The following is a 23,294-nucleotide window of genomic DNA, read 5'->3' as shown; positions in this document are numbered from 1 at the left end:
CTGCTGGCAGGGGGTCCCACTGAGGGAAGATTTAGGCTCAAATAGGTTTTCTCAGTGTGTGGCTGTTACTCATGTTAATATTCCTGACAGACATTTCCATGTCTAATCTCATCTCAAGTACTCTAAAGGGGGGAGGAGGAGGAGGAGGGGGGAATTATGCAGGGCTTTGTGGGCTTTTTCTGAATGCTTCCATTTCTATTGCATTGTGCCATGGCCTAGTTTAGTAACCGTTGTTTCATTTAAATGCTTCGGTCACAAGCTCCCAGGTTTCCATGGGCAAAGGTGGGCAAAAGGGCAAAGGGGGAATTGGGGCTCAGTGGTAGAACATCCGCTTGGAATTCAGAAGGTCCCAGGTTCTATCCCTAGCATCTCCCGTAAAAGGATCTGACGGTAGGTGATGGGAAAGACCTCTGCCGGAGACCCTGGAGAGCTGCTGCCAGTCTGAGTAGACAATGCGGACAATGATAGAAATGGAACTAAAGGAAGGAAGGAAAAGAACCAGACAGGCCAGAGGGAAAGCCAGAAGGGTCAGGAGGAAGGGAGCCAGGATCTGGAAGCCCCTGGTGGACTGTGGTATGATCCCTCACTCCACCATTGAAGCTAGCCGGGTGGCCTCAGCCAGTTGCTTGCTCTCAGTCTAAACTACCTCGCAGGGTGGTTGTTGTGTATTGGTGAGAATCCTGGCCACTACGTTCTGGACCAATTGCATTTTCCGGGTCAAGGATAAGGGAAGGCCTGCGTAGAGCGAGTTGCAGACGTCCAGTCTAGAGGTGACCATCGCATGGATTGTGGCTAGGTGTTCTGGTGCCAAGTAGGGTGCTAGTAGCTTGGCTTGGTGTAGGTGGTAGAAGGCCTGCCGCGCTACTCTTGTGACCTGTGCCTCCATGGAAAGGGAGGCATCGAGGACCACCCCCAGGTTTCTGGCAGAGTGGGCTACTGTTAGACACACTCCATCCAGGTTGGGTAGGCACGCTTCCTCATCTGGTCCCTTCTTACCCAGCCACAGGACTTTGAAGGGTTGAGCTTCAGACGACTGTGCTTGAGCCATAATCTCTTTATCCATAATCTCCCTTCCTCCAGTACAGACATCGAAAGAAGTCAAGGCTCTTCCCACCCCCCTGTTCTTCCCCTCCCAAGCCAACACTCGGATCGCACTGCAGAGCTGGAATGGGCTGGGGAAAGTTGAACTGATCTGAAAGTGGTCTGAACTCGTTGCATCTCCTCAGTACCCCCTCTCTCCCGAAAGCGTTTGAGAGACGGAAATAAATATTTCTGGTTTTCATAAAGTGGGGATATGTCATATGTTGATGTAGGAATAAGGCCAGCAAGGGAAGGGAGTGCTTCTTTGGAGAAGGCAAGATTAGCCCTTCCTGCAGAGAAGAATTTTGACATCTGGCTTGGAAACAATATATTATCTCTGCCTTGGCACACAACCAATGTTGGAGAGGTAGAAGGGAAGCGTGCATTCCTTTCTCCATGGCAGGTGAGGGAACGCAGTGGGAGTGCAGCAGTGGACAGATGAGGGAGGCCATTCCTGCTGCAAAGCTTCTGTCTCCTGTCCCAGCATCCTTCTTCTCCCCGCCTTCTCCTAGGAATGCCAACTCTGGCTTGGGAATTTCCTAGAGGAAGGTGAAGTTTGGAGAGGGGAGAAAGCCGTGCGAACTTTCAGGAGCTTCCACATGCGGACGGTTCCCAGTTGGTCACTCATTGCTGTGGGGACTGAAGACTGCCCAGATAAGAATATTCCATGTTTTTTCTCAGTATACACTTGGATTTGCCTTTTCTCAATTTGAAAAGACAACAAGAGTCCATTGGTGGTGGTGATGGTGGTGGAAAATGGTGGACATAAAAGTATTCAGGGAGAAAGTGGTGCTGCTATTGATAAGGGGTTTTTGGAAATCTGCATCTTTCAAGTTTGGCCAATCCACTTTCACCTAGATCGTCTTGGAAACATTGTAGCCAACTCGTTTGAAGAGCAGCCTACTGGGGATAGGGAAAGAGTGATGAAAGAACGATTTGGGGGTGGGGCTGTGGCTCACTGGTTTTCACTCCCAACATTTCCTGTTAAAGAAGGATCAGGATATGAAAATCTTCAACCCGGCCTCCTGAAAAAGCCACTGTCTGATTAGGCAATACTGATTCAGTGGATTAACATTGGCTTGGTATAAGGAGCAGCATTGATGAGCCGAACCTGCAAGGGGTTGGGGGGTAGGGGGCGGCATTGCAAACACAATGATGTCACTTCCAGGTATGACCATAGAGTTTCTGGTGATTCCTAGAGCTACTCACAGCCACTTCCGGGTTGTACCTGATGGTGATATCATTGTATGCTTATTGCTTTTTAGATTTTTAAAAAATTAATGGGAACTAAGGGCAGGGGGATCCCTCACCCTGATCATGTGCTTGGCAGCTTCATGTGCTCATGTGACTGAAGAATGTTACCATGTAGGCCACTGAAAAAACCTACTCTTACTTGCTCACAAAACTAAACCAAAAGCTTCATGTGGAAGCAGTTTATATAGTTTAAAGAGCTATTATCTTCTTAATTTCTGGAAGTGTTTTGATACTTTCATGTTTCCGTGGCCAAATGACTGCACTCTAATTGTTTCTGGCCTCCTCTCCGATATCATCATCCCCAACACATACCCAGAGGAGCATGCTAAATGTTTTGTTTCCTTGCCTCGTTTCTTCATGCGGAGTATATTTGTGGAAGTGCGAATGATGACTTTGTAGAAATGTTTGGGGGATTTCAGAAATAGCTGTTTGGCACCCGGAACAGCAGAAAAGTCATTAGCAGGCCCAGGCTCCTGGGCCGTCTTCTTGACAAAACCGAGTCGCTTTGATCGAGACTGGAGTGAAAGTCATCATTCTCAGCCCGGTAGTCTTGGCAGATGGACAAAGCAGAATGTCAAACTCACTGCTAGGTCAGCTGCTCTGAGAGCAGGGGTCCTCTAAAGAAGATTATCACCCGCTGGCCTTTTGTTCCTCTCCTCGAGGACATTCTTTATGACGGGGACTTCCTGGGGTTGTACCAGCTACCAGGCATGTGGTATGGGGTGGCCAGATCTCATCGGATCTCAGAAGCTAAACAGGATCAGTACCTGGATGGGGAAACCACCGAGGAAGAATCAGTAGAGTAGCCTTTTGCAAACTTTTGACCATAGAACAGTGGTTCTCAACCTTCGCATAGCCGCGACCCTTTAATACAGTTCCTCATGTTGTGGTGACCCCCGACCATAAAATTATGCCAGGGTTCTTGCACAGAAATTAAGCCGAAACTGACCAATGGCGTGAAGATCCATTGTTCAGGATTGTATATAAATTGAGTTTTTTTCTGGGGTTTCCCAGTTCAGTTTTGCCTCTTGTCCCACCATGCCGATCTCACTCTTCTCCACTGCTCCAGACAGATGAACGCTCTGTCTCAATCTACCCCGCAAGGCTGTTATGTGGTTGCCCCCCCCAAGCTGCTCGCCCTGCTGCTCGCCCTGTGAAAGGGTCGTTTGACCCCCAAAGGAACTCCCGACCCCCAGGTTGAGAACCACTGCCATAGAGGATGTCAGCTGGCCATTCCCCTCCCCCTCCCTCAAAGTGACATGTCTCCAGAAATGACATCACCACCCACGTTAACAGGCAGGCTCCTGGAAGACTGATTGGGGTAGAGACAGGAGACAATTGAAGGTGGGAACAGGGATGCAGGTTCTACCCCCTCCCAGGTGCCGAAACCACAAGGGATCTCACTCCAGCTCAGGAGGGAGGTGGGTGGGATGGAAGTAGCTAAGCCTCTAGCTTGTGGTTGAGTCCATTAAGGCAGAAGGGGAATGGCCAGGGACCCCTGGTGTCCATGGACCCTAGTTGGCAATCCCTGGAGAGCACTGGTCCCCAACCTTTTTATCACTGGGGACCACTCAATGCTTGACAATTTTACTGAGGCCCGGTGGGAGGGGGTAGTTTACTCCTCTACTCTCAACCACTGCCCTAACACTCTCTGATCGCTATGGTAATGTTTAAACATCCCTTCAAAATAAGATACAGACTCGCCACAACAATGAACACAAGGAACATTTTATTTTCATGGAAATTTTAACTCATGACACTGACAAATCAATGGGAACCCTGAGCTTGTTTCTCTGCAACAAGATAGTCCCATCTGGGAGTGATGGGAGACAATGACACCTGAAGTGTGTTGTAAAGGGCCGGGGGGGATGAAGAGCCGGGGTGGGGGGAGAAGGCGTCCTTCGCGGCCCACCTCCAATTAGTTGACGGACCATATGTGGTCCGCAGTCCACAGGTTGGGGATCGCTACTGTAGAGGAAGGAAATGGCAAAACGCCTGTGCTTCTCACTTGCCCTGAAAGCATCGTGCTGGGTTCATCATAAGTCGGTCGCAGCTTGGCACTTAGGCACGTACTAGATGGCAGCACACAGACCAAGCAGTTCTTGAAACTATGTACCATTTAAGTGTCCACTGCGTTAAGTTTTCAGGTGCTATTTCTGGACACAGATGAATTAACACATGACAGTTTAATTGCCCCTTTGTCGCTAATCCACGATTTAGCACTAAACTGGAGAGCTGGTAATAGCCTTTAGGGCTAGGGCAAGAGATAATGTCCTGTCCCTGAACTGTGCAAGAATGCACACTGTTCCTTATGTACCAGCCCAATTGTGCTGGCTGTTTACCAGTTTTATGATGTCTATTTTATCCTGCTTTATTGATCTAGAGCCTTCTAAAAAAAGTAATTGAAAAACATAACAGTACTAAATTGCACATTTAAACAATTTGATGTCTTCATGGGCAAGGGAGAGGGAATGGATTTCAGGGTGGACCAAAGGGGCTGCTTCTGTACTGTATGAATGATTAAATTCACGGCTCGTGGGTGTAGTGATGGCTGGTAGCATGGATGGCTTTGAAAGGGGACCAGGTAGACTCTGGGGGGTCCATCAGGGATTCCTAGTCATGGTGAGTAAGGGGAAGCTCCATACTCTGAGACTATGAATCTTTAGAGCTCACTGCCAGGAGGCAAATCAGGAGAAGGCCTTGGTCTCTATGCCCAGTTTATTGTCTCTCCAAGGCAGGGATTCTCAAACAGTGAATTGGAGCACACTGGTATGCCATTGCTATACTGTTGGGTGCACCATTGCATGTTGAGATATAAAAAATATATTATTAATTTGAAAAGCCCTATAGGCGTCAACCTGCCCCCTCCCTAAGTAGCCCTGGCCTCTTTCAATTTGGAGGTCACGGGTGGGGAACTGCAACCAGGAGCAGACTCTGTGTGCCTTCTGGAGGGGGGGGGGAGTTATGGGAGGCCCAAAAACAGACCTCTGCCAGCCCTCTGAGACTCAGAGCAGCCAGGAAAAGACTCTGCCCTGGGAATGTTGACTCTGCCCTGGGACTCTGCCCCCGGGCATTTTGGCTCAGCGCCTCCAGAAGTGGCCAACTAAAGTTAAAAAATTAACAAACTGGCGAAATAATAAATGGGTTCCGTGAGTCAGTTGGGCTGTTTGGGAAATATTTGCTTTTCCTCCTTTTGCTGGCTCTGAGCTTTCCTGATGTGTCAGTTCTTGTCAGCCCAGAGGGCTAGCATTAATTATTACTAAAGCCCTGCCCGGCGTGTAATTTGTGGTTATGGAACAATAGGTCAGCGTAGAACAAGCTGGGCTGCACTAGTTAACATGCCGTAGGATGATAATAATAACTCTCAAAGAGAGGCAAACCCGAGTACCTTTTTGAGCTTGGCCGGAGTACAGAAATGCGGTGAAGCGCAAAGATGCCCCCAGGTCTCAGCCACAGAGGAAGGGTTTGTGTAACTTAAGGCATGCCGTAGCACCACTCCCTTGGAAAGCTCTGTAATGTGTCACAAGAGGGGCTGATGCATCTGGGAATAGGGTTGCCAGCTCCGTGTTGGGAAATGCCTGGGAATTTGAGGATTGGAGACCGGGGAGGCCAGAATGAATATACGGGGCCATCAAGAACACACGAAACGGCCAGTTTTGTGTAGTGGTTAGGAGTGCGGACTTCTAATCTGGCGAGCCGGGTTTCCTTGTGCACTCCCCCACAGGAAGCTATCTGGGTGACCTCGGGCATGCCACGGCACTGATAAAGCTGTTCGGACCGAGCATGAATATCAGGGCTCTCTCAGCCTCATCCACTTCACAGGGTATCTATTGTGGGGAGAGGAAAGGGAAGGTGACTGTAAGCCGCTCTGAGCCTCCTTCGGGTAGAGAAAAGCAGCATATAAGAACCAACTCTTCTTCTTCTTCTTCTGAATCAGACCCCTGCTCTATCAAGGTCAGTACTGTCTTCTCTGACTGGCAGCAACTCTCCAGGGTCTCAAATCGAGGCCTTTCACCTTAGCTGCCGACTGATCTTTTTAGTTGGCGATGCCAAGGATTGAACTTGGGACCATTTGCGTGCCAAGCGGAGGGATGCTGTTCCACTGAGCCACAGGCCCTCCTTCTCTGAAGCGTTTTGCGGGTGTTATCTTGCTGCTGATGCTCATCGTAGCCATTTTTTTAAAGAATCCCCTTTGAGGTTTGCACTTGGCAAGGTTCCTGGAGGGCACTTGTTAAAGATATACCCTTTCCTCAGTCTCTCTATGCCAGGGGTAGTCAAACTGTGGCCCTCCAGATGTCCATGGACTACAATTCCCAAATGCTGGCAGGGGCTCATGGGAATTGTAGTCCATGGACATCTGGAGGGCCGCAGTTTGACTACCCCTGCTCTATGCAAACCCTGATTAACGCAAGACTGATCCAGGGCATGTGAAGGGAAGAAGTGTGGATTAGTGACAGAGCACCTGTTTTGAAGGTCGGTGTCACTGACTATAGGAAGGCTTGCACCCTTCTTCAGAGGATGCCCTGGGCAGATTAGGCTGTGGTTTTCATAGATGCGTTTACTTTCTTTCAAGCTGTGCAGTTGTCTTTCAACTGCCTGTGTGTTCGCTTTCAATTGCTTTTAGTTTGTTTTGGTTTTTGATTTTTGGTTTTATCTTGTGTTTCCCCCTCTTTTCCCTCTCTTGCTACTGGGCTTAGCATTGTTGTGTCCTTGCCACGTGTTGTCACCTGGAGTCTTAAGGAGAGAAGGAAGTGGGTGCATTTAAAACAACAACTACTAAACCAGGGCTGATTCTGCACTGTTTATTCTGTTGTGGATTCTGCTGAATTCATATCGATTTGAACTCGGGTCTTCCTCTATTTCCCCCCCCCCCATTGAAACAGAAAAGCATTCTGCACGTGATTAGGGAAGCTCAGAATGGGGATGGATCGAAGCACAGCAGGAGTCTCTTTCTTTTCTTGAATAGGGAGGAGGGGAAGAGAAAGAGGATTGGAGACAGCAGAGGAGGGGGAATAAATCCAAGAGGATAATCTCTGCTGAAGTTAGGGTTTCCCCTTTAAGCGAAGCCTTGCACCCTGGGAACGAGGAAGCCTTTGAACAGACGCCCTGGCCAATCAGGGCTTTTCTATAGCATTGGAGGCTCAAGGCAGCAAGTTAGTTTGGGAAAACCAGAGAGTTGCACTTTGGCTCATGACGATTTTTCAAATATCGAGGGTTATATCCTCTCCAGGATATTGCGGGGGAAAGGTAGGGTCTCTCCAGATCAATCATGCTTGTTGCAGATGAATAATTTAAATCGCCCCAAATCAAAATGGAAATCGCATTCAGTGTAGACGGCAGTGACTGAATCGACCTGGGATTGGAATAAAAGCTCCGTGCAAATTCAGCCCAGGACCTGAGGTCATAGTCATATAGATTTTATTGTTTGTAGTCAAAGGCCATTGCATATAGGCCATTGTATATACACAACATATACTGTTAAAATCAATCCTTAACATTTGTTCTCCTTAATATTTGTGAAAAACCCTCTCTGGGAGGAGAGCTGTCCTGTGCTTCTGGCTGCATGGGCCAATCCAGATGCACCCAGCAAACCTGGGCGAGACTGGATTGGGCCAGCCCCTGGAACGGCCACCTCCGTACCCTGCCCGTGAGTCGCTCTCGCAGCCTCGTGCGCAGACCCTGCCCGGCAGCCGACGGCGGCGCTCCTGACGTGCCCTCCCTTGGCCATGGAGAGAGGGAATCAATTGCCACCATCCGGCCCTGCCTCCAGCTCGCGCCCGCCTCAAAGCCCGCCTGCCCGCGAGTTGCTCTCACCGCCTTGTGATCAGACCTTGCCTCGCGGCCGATGGCAGTGATAATGACCTGCCCTGCTTTGGCCGTGGACAGAGGAGCTTGCTCACCGCCCTCCGGCCCCACTGCCAGCTCACCTGGCCTGCCACTAGCTGCTTGCGGAACCTCGCACCCTGCCCTGATCTCCCCACCGCCTCAACTGCTCTGCTGCTACTAGCCTTCACCAGCCAAAACACCCACAGCCCGCCATCTGCCTCATCAAAGCCAGCTCCAGACCCCTTGTCCCACCCGCCTGCTCCAACTCTCCCTGAGTCTCCGGCTGCGACTCAGTATCTGATAAAACAATTTAAGGTTAAAAATATTAACTCTAGGGGTATGTTTGGTTTGATTTTTCCTTTTGCAGTCAGTGCAAACAATGACACATCATAACTAATCAAAGGATTAGTATCTGATTACAGAAACACCCATTATCTGTGTCAGTGTAAAATTTTTGTCCCAGTAGGAATCTAGTGATGGCTTCAGTCCTTTGGTTCCAACTATAGAGGACAATTTAAAACATAATGAGAGAGGTTTTCGACAGCAGGCTCTCCACAAATACTTAAGCAAAGGGCTAAAGTTACACGGGAGTAACGGCCAGAAAGTAAAGCCGATGGCATGGGTTGAAAACGCAAATGAGTGAAAGCCACTCAGAGATTTTGTGACGAGATGGTAACTAAATAATCAGATTGAAAATGAACTTTTATAAATAGCTTAAAGCTCCCTGTGGTCAGTCCCTGGCATTTGAAAGGATCTCAGCTGGGAAGGGTTTTTCTCTCCCCGAGAGCTGCTGTCAATCAGAGGAGATGAGGCTGAACGACTGGGACCAATGGTCCTCTGAGCAGAGGAACATGGTCAGTAATGCATGACGGTCCTCTTGGACTACCAAAGTTGCCTCAGACACTGCCTTTCACGGCTGGCTTCCCTGCAGTCTGATTCCCACCCTCTGATTAGGTGATCATAGAATCATAGAATTATAGAATCATAGAGTTGGAAGGGGCCATACAGGCCATCTAGTCCAACCCTCTGCTCTACGCAGGATCAGCCCTAAGCATCCAAGAAAAGTGTGTATCCAACCTTTGCTTGAAGACTGCCAGTGAGGGGGAGCTCACCACCTCCTTAGGCAGCCTATTCCACTGCTGAACTATTCTGACTGTGAATTTTTTTTCCTGACATCTAGCCTATATCGTTGTACTTGTAGTTTAAACCCATTACTGCGTGTCCTCTCCTCTGCAGCCAACGGATACAGCATCCTGCCCTCCTCCAAGTGACAACCTTTCAAATACTTAAAGAGGGCTATCATGTTCCCTCTCAACCTCCTTTTCTCCAGGCTGAACATTCCCAAGTCCCTCAACCTATCTTCATAGGGCTTGGTCCCTTGGCCCCAGATCATCTTCGTCTCTCTCCTCTGATCCCCAAAGACTTTGCCTGCTGCATCCTGTGGGTCTGTATCTAGGCTTGCCACTTGTCTGCTGAGAATGAACATTCTCCCCCCACCACACCCATTTAAATTTGAGAAGCACGAGGAAAATGGGGTAGGGGAAGCACAAAATGGCACCCATTGTAGTACTCCCGGAATGTCTGTAATCTCTGTGGTAAAGACCATAGAGACTGGAGGGATTCCTAGGGCATCACCTGATGGTGAATGCATGTTCTGATCTTCTAGATGGAAGCAATGTCACATCTTCTGAGATGTACAGAGTGGTGCCTGGAGATGATGGGGACATCTCCCCAAAGCTTCACCTACCTTAGGAACCCTCCCCCCCCCTATGTCTTGGCATTTGCTGGTACAGGGCAGACAGCCCCATCCATATCTTGGATGCTCCAGCTGTCAGGAGGGAATGCAGGTAATTCTTTTTAGTATTTGGTGTTGCAGAAGATGTTGGGGATTGAATTTGGGACCTTTTGCATGCCAAACAGAAGCTTTTCTACTGAGCTTCAGCCTCCCCCTTCGAAAGTCAATTAAAACCTATGCAGAAAACACGCTGCAAACTTTCTCAAATATTATCTTCATTTGCAGAGAACTCAATGCATCCCATTTGGTCCCTCTTTCGCTACTGTCCAGCATGATTTGAACTATTTGCTGCTTTCATTTTCATTTTCTCTTGAACTGTATTTGATGTTAGCTGAAAATATGTATCTGTATTGTTTTCCCGAGCCGGAAGGCCTTTGGGATTTCCATGACAATCCTTTTTGTGTTTTCTCAGCCACACATTTTATTTTAATAGGATTTCCTTCAGCAAAATCATGTAACACATTGTCGCGTTCAGCACATTTAACCCGAGTCCAAAGTATGGCCTGCTGTGTTTCCCTATGACACAGCAGAGGAGATGGATTTTGACCTGCTGGTCATTTTGCCATCCTCTACATAGAACTACATAGAGCCTCTTGTGGCGCAGGGTGGTAAGGCACCAGAAATGCTGTCTGAAGCTGTCTGCCCAGGAAGCTGGGAGTTCGATCCCAGCAGCCGGCTCAAGGTTGACTCAGCCTTCCATCCTTCCGAGGTCGGTAAATTGAGTACCCAGCTTGCTGGGGGGTAAACGGTAATGACTGGGGAAGGCACTGGCAAACCACCCCGTATTGAGTCTGCCATGAAAACGCTAGAGGGCGTCACCCCAAGGGTCAGACATGACTCGGTGCTTGCACAGGGGATACCTTTACCTTTACATAGAACTACAGGCTAAAGAGAGCCGTCTCCTTGGAGAAAATGGCAGCTTTGTAGGGTAGGCCCTATGGCATCACATCCCTGCTAAACAACTTCCCTTCTTCAGGCTTCACCCTTCCAGGCATTTCCCAATCCAGGGTTGGCAACCATAGCTTTTCTTAGAACTATTTTGAGTTCTCTTTTAGAGAAGACAGACTTACAAGGCAGGCTTAGAAGATAAAATGACTAAACCGTGCCTATTGTACTTTGATATTGTTACAAGAAAAATAATGCTAGAAAAGGTTGACAGTGGATGGAGGGTTTCAATTAAGGCAGCCAGAACCCTTGATTTGCAAGACCCAAGCAAGTTAATGAAAGGATGTTTTGGGGACATAGAGTCACCATAAGATGGAAGGGACTCTACGGTACTTCTCTCTCTCTCTCTCTCTCTTACACACACACACACTGATGAATGAACACCAATCCCGATAACCATTTTTTTGCCTTAATATTTGTGAAAAGGCACTCTGGGCAGAGTACTGACCAAGACACCTGCGCTTTCGCCTGCATGGTCCGGCCCCTGGAGTGCCCGCCTCCAGAAGCTGGCCAACGAGGAAAGCACTCCCACGGCTATGTGCTTTGCCACCGATTGGCCTGCCCACAAGCGGCCATTGTGGCCCAGCCCAGCCTGTCCGGCTACCCGCCAGTGGCGCTGCCGCCACACCCAACATGCCAAGGCCCCACCAGCCGGTCACCATCGCAATGCCCCGCTTGGACGCCGCACGCTTGCCGAACTGTTGTGCCCACCGTGAACTAAAGTAGCTCGGCCACCGCCTGCCCCCTCTGGAGGCACAGCCCGGTAGTGCCTGTCGCATTCCTGGATGCAACGGGCTTGAAAGCTAGTTAATTAATAAAAGGTGCCATTGCATGAAAACTGCAGACATTATAAAGTAGATAGGATGGATCCTTTCAATGTGGTGTGAAGCTTGTACCACCTGAGTTTTCGTATCAGGGATCACTGGCTTGGCAACCGGATCCCATAGCATGATGCTGAAGTAGATAGGATACATCCTTCAGCATCATGCTATGGTAACAGGGTGCCAAGCCAGTGATCCCTGATACGAAAATTCAGGTGGTACAAGCTTCACATACACATTGATTGAGCTCCCTGTCATCTCCCCAAGCAAAAGAAGCTCAGGACAGGTGATGCTCTCATGGGAAGATGGGAACCCTACATGGAGTCTCAACCAGGTTGCTGTTATCTCCATGGGAACTGACTGCTGTAGCGTGGAAATTAGACATAATTCTGGGAGAAGTCCTGGCCCACTCGGAGTTTAGCAATCATACCTCAGAAGAAGAAGAAGAGTTGGTTTTTATATGCCACTCTTCTCTACCAGGAGTCTCCAAGCGGTTTACAATTGCCTTATTTTTCCTCTCCCCACAACAGACACCCTGTGAGGCAGGTGGGGCTGAGAGAGGCTTGGTATTACTGCTCGGCCAGAACAGCTCTATCCGTGCTGTGGTGAACCCAGTCACCCAGCTGGCTGCATGTGGGGGAGGAGTGGGGAATCGAACCCAGCTTGCCATATTAGAAGTTGGCGCTCATAACCACTACACCAGGCTGGCTCTGCCAATCCTGCATATTCTCTGCAAGTTTTCACATCTGTGCCATACTTCAATGGGGGTAGATGTGCAAACGTCCACATGTTGTTGTATATTCCCCCTCCAAATAACTAACAGTAAAGGAATTACAAAAGTTGACTTTTAGACACATATATCCCATGACTGGGGAAGGCACTGGCAAACCACCCCGTATTGAGTCTGCCATGAAAACGCTAGAGGGCGTCACCCCCAAGGGTCAGACATGACCCGGTGCTTGCACGGGGGATACCTTTACCCATTCAGACAGGGAACATGTGCATGGGCATCTGGGAGGGTTGGATGTGAGACATGCATGCTTGGTGGACTGGGCGGAAAGAGGCGACCTCATTCCTCTTCCATGCACAGAAAGCAGCTAAGAGATCAAACCGAGGAATTAGCAAACATCCCTTCTGCTATGTACTGCCTGCCTTTCTTGTCTTTCCAAACATCACTCTGTACATACACTGTGAAAAATAACAGACATAAATATGATTTCACACTTCCTGCTTGGTTCTCAAATCCTTTTGGTAGCCGTGGAGAGATGAATGCGGGTGTGCGGGGGGTGAGGCTGCAAATATTCAGGGCTGGTTCCCTTCCCAGTTTCTTCTCTTGACTGTGTCATTGCTGCAGCTCCTGCGGAAATCAAGAGGGAACATTCCATATTCCATTTCTCTTTCAAGTTCTTGATACTTTTTTTGTTGGATGCAGTAGGAAAGACCAAGAGGCCAGTAACACCTTTAAGGATGAATCAAATTTGTGGCAGGGTATGAGCTTTCATGAGTCTGAGGTCACAAATTTGGTTTGTCTTTAAGGCAGGGATTCCCAACCAGGGGTCTGCAGCTCCAGAGGGGGTCCATGGCCTGCTTAATGGATTCGGCCTTGCCTCCTCCTTTTCTCTCCCCACCCCTCAGTTTTGCATGCTGTCTGGCCTTGCAGTTATCAAAGTTGACGCATGTTAGGTGGTAGCACCAGGGAAGGAAGTTAGACACTCCAGCCTAGTCAAGGTAGCATTGGCAGGAGGCTTTCCCCCTTTCTTTACCTCCACCCAAAGGACCCCCCCATATATTTACCCCCCCCCCCCAAAAAAAAAGAAACCATGAAGCTACCTATGGCAACAGCACTTTTTGGCTAATATATGGTTTGATTATTTAATAGATTTTTAATATTGTATTTTAACATTAAATTATCATTTGTATTTTTCTGCGTGAATTTTATAAATGTGTAACTTCAGTATCTTCTCAGGCAAATGTTGCAGGCTTTTGGCAAACGGGCCACAATAGTTGCCTGTGCTTGGTGTATGAGATTTATATGTATACTAGGGACAAAGCCCACTGCATTCAGGAATACAACAGGTGCTAGATTGGAGGTGGAGGTGGAGAGGAAGAACTCTGGATGGCTTCCCCCTCCCAGGACCTGGAAAGGCTGCAGGAAGCTGTTAGGAAACTCACCGGCTGGGGCAGTTCCCACGCAGAAGGGATCTGTAGACTCTGAGCCTCACAGGGCAGTGAAAGAAGGAAGGGGTAGTCAGGGGTGGGGGACGGAAAGCGATTGATTGGTTGCTGGACAGACAGGCGAGCCAGGTGGAGGAGGAGACACTCAGGGGCTGCCCTGAGTGGGTGTTAAGCGCTGAGTGGCACTTAAGCCATGAGACCAGCTCCTCCTCCAAGGCCTTACCAGAAATATATAGTGGAACAGATGTCATGTAAATGTATTGCATCGTACTGCTTTGATTGATTGATTGATTGTCAAGTAGCAAGGCCAGATATGTTCAGAGGTGGTTTGCCATTGCTTGTCTCTGCTCAGTCACCCTGGTATTTCTTGGTGGTTTCCCACCCAACTACTGACCAAGGCTGACCCTGCTTCTTCTAGCTGTCAAAAGCAACCCAGGTCAGGGCATAGTATTAGTTCACTGAGGCACGATTAACGTTGAAAATTACTTTCGTCTAAGGGGAAAGTTGGGTGTGAGGAAAATAGTGGAACAATAACAGATCTCGGATTTGGTTTGCTTGCAGGAGATGTGAACTGGAAATGAAGATCTGGAGGTTGCAATGGTGGGAATAGAAAATTTGAAAGTGTACTTAGTTGGTACAGTAGCACAACAGTAGCTGATTTGCAGGTCTGCCATTAAAAACTATGAACATGCAATTGAGACTTCCATTATTTCTGATGAAGATTAATTGTCCATGTAGCAATTCATGATGGGGAGAAAAGTGCTTTGTTCTCCCTGGGGCCCTTATAATCTCCTTTTTCTATGTTTTGTTCCCTCTTCCCTTATTATCTCCTGCCTTAACATGTTTCATATTGCAAACTATAATTTTATATTCACTCACCTGCTGTTCTTATGTTGCCTTTAGAAAGCAAGTGTGACTACTTATTTGGTTTAAATTACTCCTGTCTCTGAAATGGAGGTGCTTAAAACCTGCTGTTCATCTTCTGTCTTGTAGTGCAGCCCCATACTGGGGACTATGCAGGCCAGCCACAGAGAACACTTCCTAGCTTAAAAAATTCCTATTACAGGAATCTTTGTTACACAGCTGTACTTTTTTTTTACCATGGTTTCTCTTTGTCTCCACACAGCTGGCTGTACCTTTGAGGAAGATGGGGACCTAAACCAATGCGAGTATAGCCAAGGCATAGAGGACGATTTTGAGTGGGAGCTGGTCCAGAGCTACGTGATGCCTCACCTAACTTCTGATCTTCCTCATGGTGAGTTTGAACATGGGCTAGCAAATTAGTCCTGGTATAAGCTTTTGAGGCTGGGGTGGCATCTGGGACCCACATGCTTGCTGAGGCCCTCATGCTTGACTGAAGACATTCTGTTGAATACCTGTTTTCTGTGGGAGGGCTTTTCCACACTCTTTTTGTTTTGTCACTTGCACATATAGAGTAGAGGGAAGTATGCCAGAGATACCTCAATGTAATATTGAAGCGACCACTAGAGGGAGCAAAATGCATGCAGAAAAGAACAAAAATAATGAAGCAATACAAACAGTGAAAAGAAGAATGTAGAAAAACCTGAAGGAAGTGGAAGAAGCTGAACTCAAGAAGATGATGTTCTATTCCTTTCCTTGAGTACAGCTGCCAAGAATTACCACAGGCCCCTATATCAATGCAGGTGAAAGCAACTTACATTTCTTTCCGGTGTTGTCTCTATCAGAAATATCAGAGGCAACTAGCCATGGTGACAAAAGGGAATCCTCACATTCAGAGGCAGTAAACTACTGAATATCAGTATCAGGAGGCATCATTAGGGGAAGGCTTCAGTCTCCATGTCCTGTTGTTGGCCCTCCAGAGTAACTGGTTAGACACTGTGTGAAATACAGTGCTGAGCTTCATGGACCACTTGTATTGTCTTTCTATACAGAGGACGACAGATACCATTCCAGCTACTTCCCATCCAGCCCTCTATACCATCCTATACTTTCAACTCTTATCTGTCTCTACCAGGCACCACCTGGACCAACCTGTCATTACAGGAAAACAAATTGCAAGTCTTGTCTAGATCTGTGGGCCCCATAGACTTCTGAATTTTGTTTCTCCGCTCCCTTCCTTGGTAGCCCTGACCTGAAGTACCGACAGTGGATACAGTTGTGCTTTGATTTATTTAAATCTAAATTTGAAAATGCCCAAAATTCAGAAAGAGGACTCCTGAAATTCAAAAATCTCTGAATTTTAACAGTTTTCGTTTTCAAATGTATGTTTCACCTCTAGTTCCCACTGTGCTTTGGGTCATTCTGAGAATTCAGTCTGCACTGGCTTTGCTGTTGTCCCCGTGTGTGCATGCGGACTTTGGCAATGCCACACCACCAAAATGTTCCTTTGATCTCCGCAGAATGCTCTGTGTAGGGGCATGTGAACTTCTTGTCCCTTTTCCAAAATACTGGAACTCAAAGGCATCAAAATGAAGCTGATGGGCAGTAGGTTCAGGATGGACAAAATGAAATAACTCTTTACACAGAGAGAGGAAAATGTGGAATTCACTTCCAAAGGGAAATTAGATAGATTCATGAAGGATAGGTCTATCAGTGGCCATTAGCCATGGCTACTCAAGAGAACTTTCATGTTCAGAGGCCAGGAAGCAACATCAGGGGAAGGCCCTAGTGCTGGTCCTCTAGAGCAGTGGTTCTCAACCTGGGGGTCAGGATCCCTTTGGGGGTCGAACGACCCTTTCACAGGGGTCACAGCAGGCAAGCAGCTTGGCTGGGGGGGGGCATCCACACAACAGGCTTGCAGGGTAGATCAATAGAGAGCGTTCATCTGTCTGGAGCTGCAGAAAGGAGCATGGTGGGACAAGAGGCAAAACTGAACTGAGAAACTCCAGGAAAAAACAATTTATATACAATCATGAACCATGGATCTTCACGCCATTGGTCAGTTTCAGTTTAATCTCTGTGAAAGAACACTTGCATCATTTTACGGTTGGGGGTCACCACAACATAAGGAACTGGATTAAAGGGTTGTGGCATTAGGAAGGTTGAGAACCACTGATATAGATTAACTGGTTGGTCACTGTGTGAGATAGAACGCTGTGCTAGATGGACCACTGATCTAATCCGGCAGGGTTCTTCCTCTATTTTTATGTGGGCGGATTCAGGCTGTGACTTGAGATGAAGGCTCTACACAGAGAAGAGTATTCCTTCCACTAAGGCAAAAGGCACCCACACTGCTTTTCATAGTTTTTGTACAAGGCAACATCCGTGCATCTTTTCTTTTACATGAAAATGAGTGTTGAGGGGAAAAGAGCTAGAATTCCTCCTCTTAATTTACCTCACCATGGTAGCTTTTTTCTCCTCAACACAATTATCCATGTAGGAGAAAAGTTCTTAAGACAACAGAGCACAGCATGGTAAATTAGGGAGTGTCTCATACTCCTACTCTGGTGCTTAAGCCAGAGTGACATGTGGATAAATGGCTAACCTGCTGTATCTGGTCTGGCTTTCTCTTTTTGGTGTTTGAGGAAATGGCAGCCATTTTGTTAATGGCAGCCATTTTGTTATTGGAATCTCTGCAGTATTTAACCCATGTACTTTGACCGTCCTAGCATGTTAGAGGACTGACCTTTTTCTGGCTTGTGTTTTTCCCGCTAGCCATGGCCTGGAAGCTAGGAATGATCATTCAACCTAAGAAGTCAAGTTCAAGTCACCTTGTGCATTGCCAAAGGCTAGATGGTGTGAAAAATGTCATATAGAATAGATTTAGACCGTAGAAATGGCAGAAAGTGTGACTGATGGGTCAAAGTTTCCCCAGCAAGGGAGATCGAATAATGGATACATCAGTGTGGTATTAATATTTCTTTTCTTTACTCTGAGATGAACACATTGGTTGTAATCCAGGGGGTGGAGTTTATTTTCATTCTCAGCTTTGGAACTGTGGACAGATTAGCATGTTAAACCTCATTTTCTTTTGGCATTTGAGTTTGCGTTGCGATTTCTTTTCTGACTTTTCAGCACAATGCATTATATCCTGGCTGAAATGTATTGGTCTTAAGTGCAATTCCGATTTTTTTTCTGACAAGCATCTGGAACAATTTGCAACTGAATGGAAGTTTGCAAATGATGCAAAGATAGGAGGGATTGGTGGTGAATAATGATGAGGACTTGGCAGTCATACATACAAGTCTCTGGATTGCTGGGTAAGCTTGGCTCGTTCTCACAATACACACATTAAAATAGCCCAATACAAGGTCATACATCTAGAACGACAGTGTAAGAAATTTCCTGGGCAACTGTATCTTAAAAAGCAGTGACCTTTTGGAAGGGACTTAATGATCATTTGGAATTGGGCCTTTGCAGAGTTTTTGGGGTTTCTTTAATTCCACCAAGCAATTATTCTTCCCAGGTAGCAATTAGTTTTCCTCATACATAGGATACATTGGGTTGGATCCAGTCAGATGTCACTCAATTCCCCTCAATTCCCCAGCTCGCTTTCAATATGGCTTTGGTTTATGCAGGTTTTATGGTCTCCAGCATACAATGTTTGGTTTATGCAGGTTTTGTAGTTTCTGGCATAGGATGTTTGGCTTATGCAGGTTTTATGGTCTCTGGCATAAGATGTTTGGTGGTCAAAGGGGACCTCCTCCACCCCATTTCACTAAGAGCATGCTTGATTGGATGCAGCCCTTTATTCACTTGAAGATGGCCCAGCACATTTGCAGAACAGCTTCTTAATCTGCTGCCTCGTTGATTATCAATTACCATATGGGTGTATGACACACTGTGTGTGGCCCAGCGGAACCATTTTTGTGGTCCACAGCATCTTCTGTGGAGGCAGGGGGACCAAGACACCAGCATACAGATATTCCAACCCACTCACACCTCGTCCACATCAGAGAACACGGATACAGCAAGAAGTTTCTTGTGTGTGTGTGTGTTTGTGTGTGTGTGTGTCAGGAATATCAGCTAAACATCTGAGAACAACTGCTATGGTGGCCCAGTTTTCTCCAGTCAGCAGCTGTTATGGCTCATGAATGTGTTCAAGTTATTCACGCCTGCATTAGCAACAGGCTGTGATTGGCCGCTTATTAACTGATTCAGCACAAATAATTCTTTGTGGAGTTAGAGGTTGAATGATGCGATGAAAGGCCTGTGAAGAGCTATGGCTCAGTGTAAGAACTTCTGTTTGGCATGCAGAAGATCTGAAGTTCACTCCCTGTCATCTCCAGTTAAAAAGGTCCAGGCAGGAGGTGATGTGAAAAACCTCTACCTGAGACTCTGGAGATCCACTGCCAGTCTGCATAGACGGTACTGACTTTGATGGAACAATGGTCTTCATGGATGTGACCAACACTGGGAATATCTGTAAGGGACTTAAGACCCTTTAAGACCTAATGCGTGAAGGGATGGCAGGAGACCTGGGTTCATGAAACAACTTGCATGACCTTGGGCATGTCATGTGTTAGATGACAGTGTTAAATAGAAGAGGGAGATGTTTCCTGAGCTCTTTGATAGTAGTATTTTAAGTATTTAAGTATTTGAAAGGTTGTCACTTGGAGGAGGGCAGGATGTTTCTATTGGCTGCAGAGGAAAGGGCGTGCAGTAATGGGTTTCAACTACAAGTACAACGATATAGGCTAGATATCAGGAAAACATTTTTCACAGTCAGAGTAGTTCAGCAGTGGAATAGGCTGCCTAAGGAGGTGGTGAGCTCCCCCTCACTGGCAGTCTTCAAGCATATCTGTGTAACACCCACATGAAACCCTGAGAAAGCCTGTCATTGGTAAAAGTGTGAGCAGTAAATTAACCTACAGTATAATGAAAATGTTTGATTCCAGAATCAAACAGTGGTAACAAACTTAGTTTATGAAGTTACCAGTTGTTTGGGTTCAATTCCAGGCAAAAACGAACAAAGGAAATACAGTATTTGCTGGCGTGTAAGACTGCTTTCCCCCCTGAAAAACATACCTCCAATTGGGGAGGTCGTCCTATACGCCGAGTGCACTTCAGTTGGGATAGACATAGCTGCCCATAGTGGCCCATAGCACTGTAATGTAATGTAACAAACTCTATATTTTGAGTGGAAATGTTGGGGGGTCGTCTTATACGCCCAGTCGTCTTATACGTCGCCAAATACGGTAATTACGTCAAGATGGGCAGGTGTTATCCTCCATCCATCTCCTCTTAAGTAATCTCTGCAACTGAGGAGATGAATGGAGCGCTAATTGCTCTTAGCATCCCACAGTTAAAAAAAACAGTTTGACAATAACTTGAATCTTATCTACTTGTTGAGAGCCAGCTTGGTGCAGTGGTTAAGAGTGGCAGCTTCTAATCTGGTGAGCCATGTTTGATTCCCCACTCCTCCCCATGCAGCCAGCTAGGTGAGCTTGAGCTAGGCACAGTCCCGATAGAGCTGTTCTCATAGAGCGGTTTCTCTCAGAGACCTCTCAGCCTCACCTACCTCACAGGGTGTCTGTTGTGGGGAGAAGAAGGGAAGAGGATTGTAAGCCACTTCAAGACAACATCAGGCAATGAAAAGTAGGATATAAAAACGAGTTCTTTTTCTTCTTCTTGATGTTATACATATCTTGAGTTACTTGAAATTCCATACCAGATTGAAATTGGGTAATACAAGCATCATGAGGAGGAACCCACGGCTTTATATGTATAAAATGTTTTGCCAAAACCACACAGCATAGGACCGCACAGCAGCAGGTTGTGAAAAATACATTATACTCCAAATGTGCGTTGTGTATATATAATGCATTTGTGACTCCTGAGGAAGGCTGTAGAGGCCGGAACCCATCAGGTTTCATGGGGTTCGTAGGACAGACTCATTTACAAGAAAAGCTTGTGAGTTGTACAGCCTGATGTTCTAAATGTTTTTAATTTCACTTATATGCACACTATATAATAAATATTTAATTAGTTATTATATTGGTCGTAGCTAAATCTGAGTCGAACCACATGTGGTATAACAACACTGGTCAAATTCACTGGTCCTGCATCCAGAGTTCTGTGTTCAGCTATTTGTAGTGGATTGTTTTTTAAAAAAAACATTTGCTTAAATAAATAATTAGTGCCTGTATATTTCTGTTTCCAATAGCCAAATGTTAATGTACAGCTCCAGGCCAGGGGCTACCAGTAAGGGGTGTAGAGACTCGAATGGTGGCACAGACATAATGGTGCGTTGCAGACTCCTTGGCCACAGTTATGAGGACCTGGCACAGAAAGGGTTATGGGAATGGATCTACCGAAAAACCATGTTGAGAGCCGTCTGAAGTTGGCACATGAAACTGATGTTTTTCATAGGCTTTTACTAGCTTTGTAAGGTTAATAATCTGGCCCAAGAGTTGCCCATGGTGCTAAATCACATCTGTGGTGATTATTCTTGGAAAAGGAGGTTTTACCTTGTGTCCTAACTGTGGAGTTCAGCTCATGCTTTCCTGGAAGAATACAGATATATATAGTATCTTGGGTGGTGGATCGACAAGGACAGAGGTTGTTGAGAGGCACTGGGCTATGCTAGATGAGTTCAAATCCCCTGAGCTGGATGGTGTGCACCCGAGAGTGCTCAAAGAAGTTTCTGGAGAGCTTGTGGGACCTTTGTCCATTATCTTCAGGACCTCTTAGAGCAGGGGTAGTCAACCTGTGGCCCTCCAGATGTTCATGGACTACAATTCCCATGAGCCCCTGCCAGCGTTTGCTGGCAGAGGCTCATGGGAATTGTAGTCCATGAACATCTGGAGGGCCACAGGTTGACTACCCCTGCCCTATATCATCACCATTCCCTGCTTCCTTCTTACCTTCCAGACAACATATCTTTCATAAGCAGCCATATTTAATTTTATTCACTATGTTTATACGATGCCTTTCTTTGCAATGGGGAACCAAATCAGTTGACATAGTTTCCCTCTTCTCCATTCCATCATGACAACAACCCTGTGAGGTGGTTAGCTGCGAACATCACACAATGAGCTTTCATGGTACAGTGGGATCTAAACCTGAGTCTCTTAGATCTTAGTCTGAAATCTTAACCACCATAGCATATTGGTTGTAGCAAGTAGCCAGAATTAGATGAGTCACGTAAGTCGTGTGGTATCAAGTTGCTGCTATGCATGGGCCCAATGAGTCCTCCCTCAACAGTCAAAGCAGCCTGGAAACACCCCCCCCCCCCACCGCTCTTCATTGACAGAAACCATGACTTGAAGGCTGACAATACTGTTGTGGTCGCCTGGCAATGGCCACTGAAAGCATTTGTTTCAGAAAGCTAAAGGTGCTTCTTCTGTTATTTATTGGGAGGAGTGAGATAACCTCCTAGTGTAATTTTTTTCTAGATTTTTTTCTCAGCAAACGTGGGGCATGTTTTAGGTTTGTAGACAAATTAAAATTCATCTTTGTTGATCCCTGCACAAAATACATGTTCACATTTCCTATGCAAAATGGTATCAATAACTCTATTCATTGGTGGGATTAAGGATTTTGGCTCAGATACTTTTTTTTAAAAAGGCTGTGTCGACTACAAATACTGAGTGAGATGGAATCCCAAACACCAGGCAATTATCAATGGTAATTAAACAAAACCACCAATGTTGTAAAAAAAAGCATTGCAAATTCAAACCAGAAACCAAATTCTATCATCTGCTTATCAGCATCAAGTATAAATATCAGAATGTCCGTAGTTGGAGTTCATTCTCAGTTTCTAGGAAACATTGGATCAGAGTTTAATGTGATGAATTCTCTAGCCTTTTGTTGGGATAAGGAGTGTGAGGAGAGGACGGGAACTGGCAACTGGGCCAAAAAGCCAGCGTTAAATAATGTCCATGAGAGAATCCATCTGTTTTTCAGCCATTTCCACAGGAAGCATCTGCCTAAAGCAGATTGATCTGTGTTTGCTGAAATGTAATCCCGAATTCCATCCGGTTATGGAGCTCCCTGTGCGTTTAGACGGATGTAGATAATCTGCCCATGCAAAGGAGACATTGATGCATATCGGCTCCCTTGATCAAAGAGAACTGAAGAACCATTGTGAGCAGGGAATGTGGTTCACCTGGAAAACCTTGCTGGATGCCATTTCCTGTTTTTACACCTATTGTTCCCCCTGACATATGCTGTCCCTGAGTTCGCTTTCATTTTTCAGAGACTTGTGAAGAGTGCCACAGGGGGTCCAATTCTGGTCAGGAGCATCTGAGGGAGGAGAGGCTTCTGACCTTCCCCCAATGCTGTTTTTCCCCGACCTGAAACAATGTTGGGAGGGCATTATTTTCCAACAAACACCCCCTGGTACTGTTTTGTGATGGAAAAATGGAAGTGCAGGAGCCCCTTCCCCAACCAGCATCAGGCTAATATGGTGCTCTTAAAAGGAGTTCCAGGATTTTAGAAAAAGGAGGCATGTCCTTGGAGCTGAACTTTAGGGT

At 46.6% G+C, this 23,294-nt stretch overlaps 1 protein-coding gene across 11 annotated transcripts in view; it reads left to right on the top strand.

Annotated features, from left to right (window-relative positions):
• PTPRU (protein tyrosine phosphatase receptor type U) overlaps positions 1-23,294 on the top strand; it is a 446,790-nt gene that overhangs the window by 158,291 nt on the left and 265,205 nt on the right. For all 11 annotated transcript variants that reach the window (XM_077337173.1, XM_077337172.1, XM_077337171.1 and 8 more), the window contains exon 2: positions 15,023-15,151. In XM_077337173.1, coding sequence (XP_077193288.1) covers positions 15,023-15,151 — 129 coding nt within the window. The remainder of the gene's footprint in view (positions 1-15,022; positions 15,152-23,294) is intronic.

Source organism: Paroedura picta, chromosome 5 (genome assembly GCF_049243985.1).
Source record: "Paroedura picta isolate Pp20150507F chromosome 5, Ppicta_v3.0, whole genome shotgun sequence".
NCBI lineage: Eukaryota > Metazoa > Chordata > Lepidosauria > Squamata > Gekkonidae > Paroedura > Paroedura picta.
This window is presented reverse-complemented; position numbering and strand designations above follow the sequence as displayed.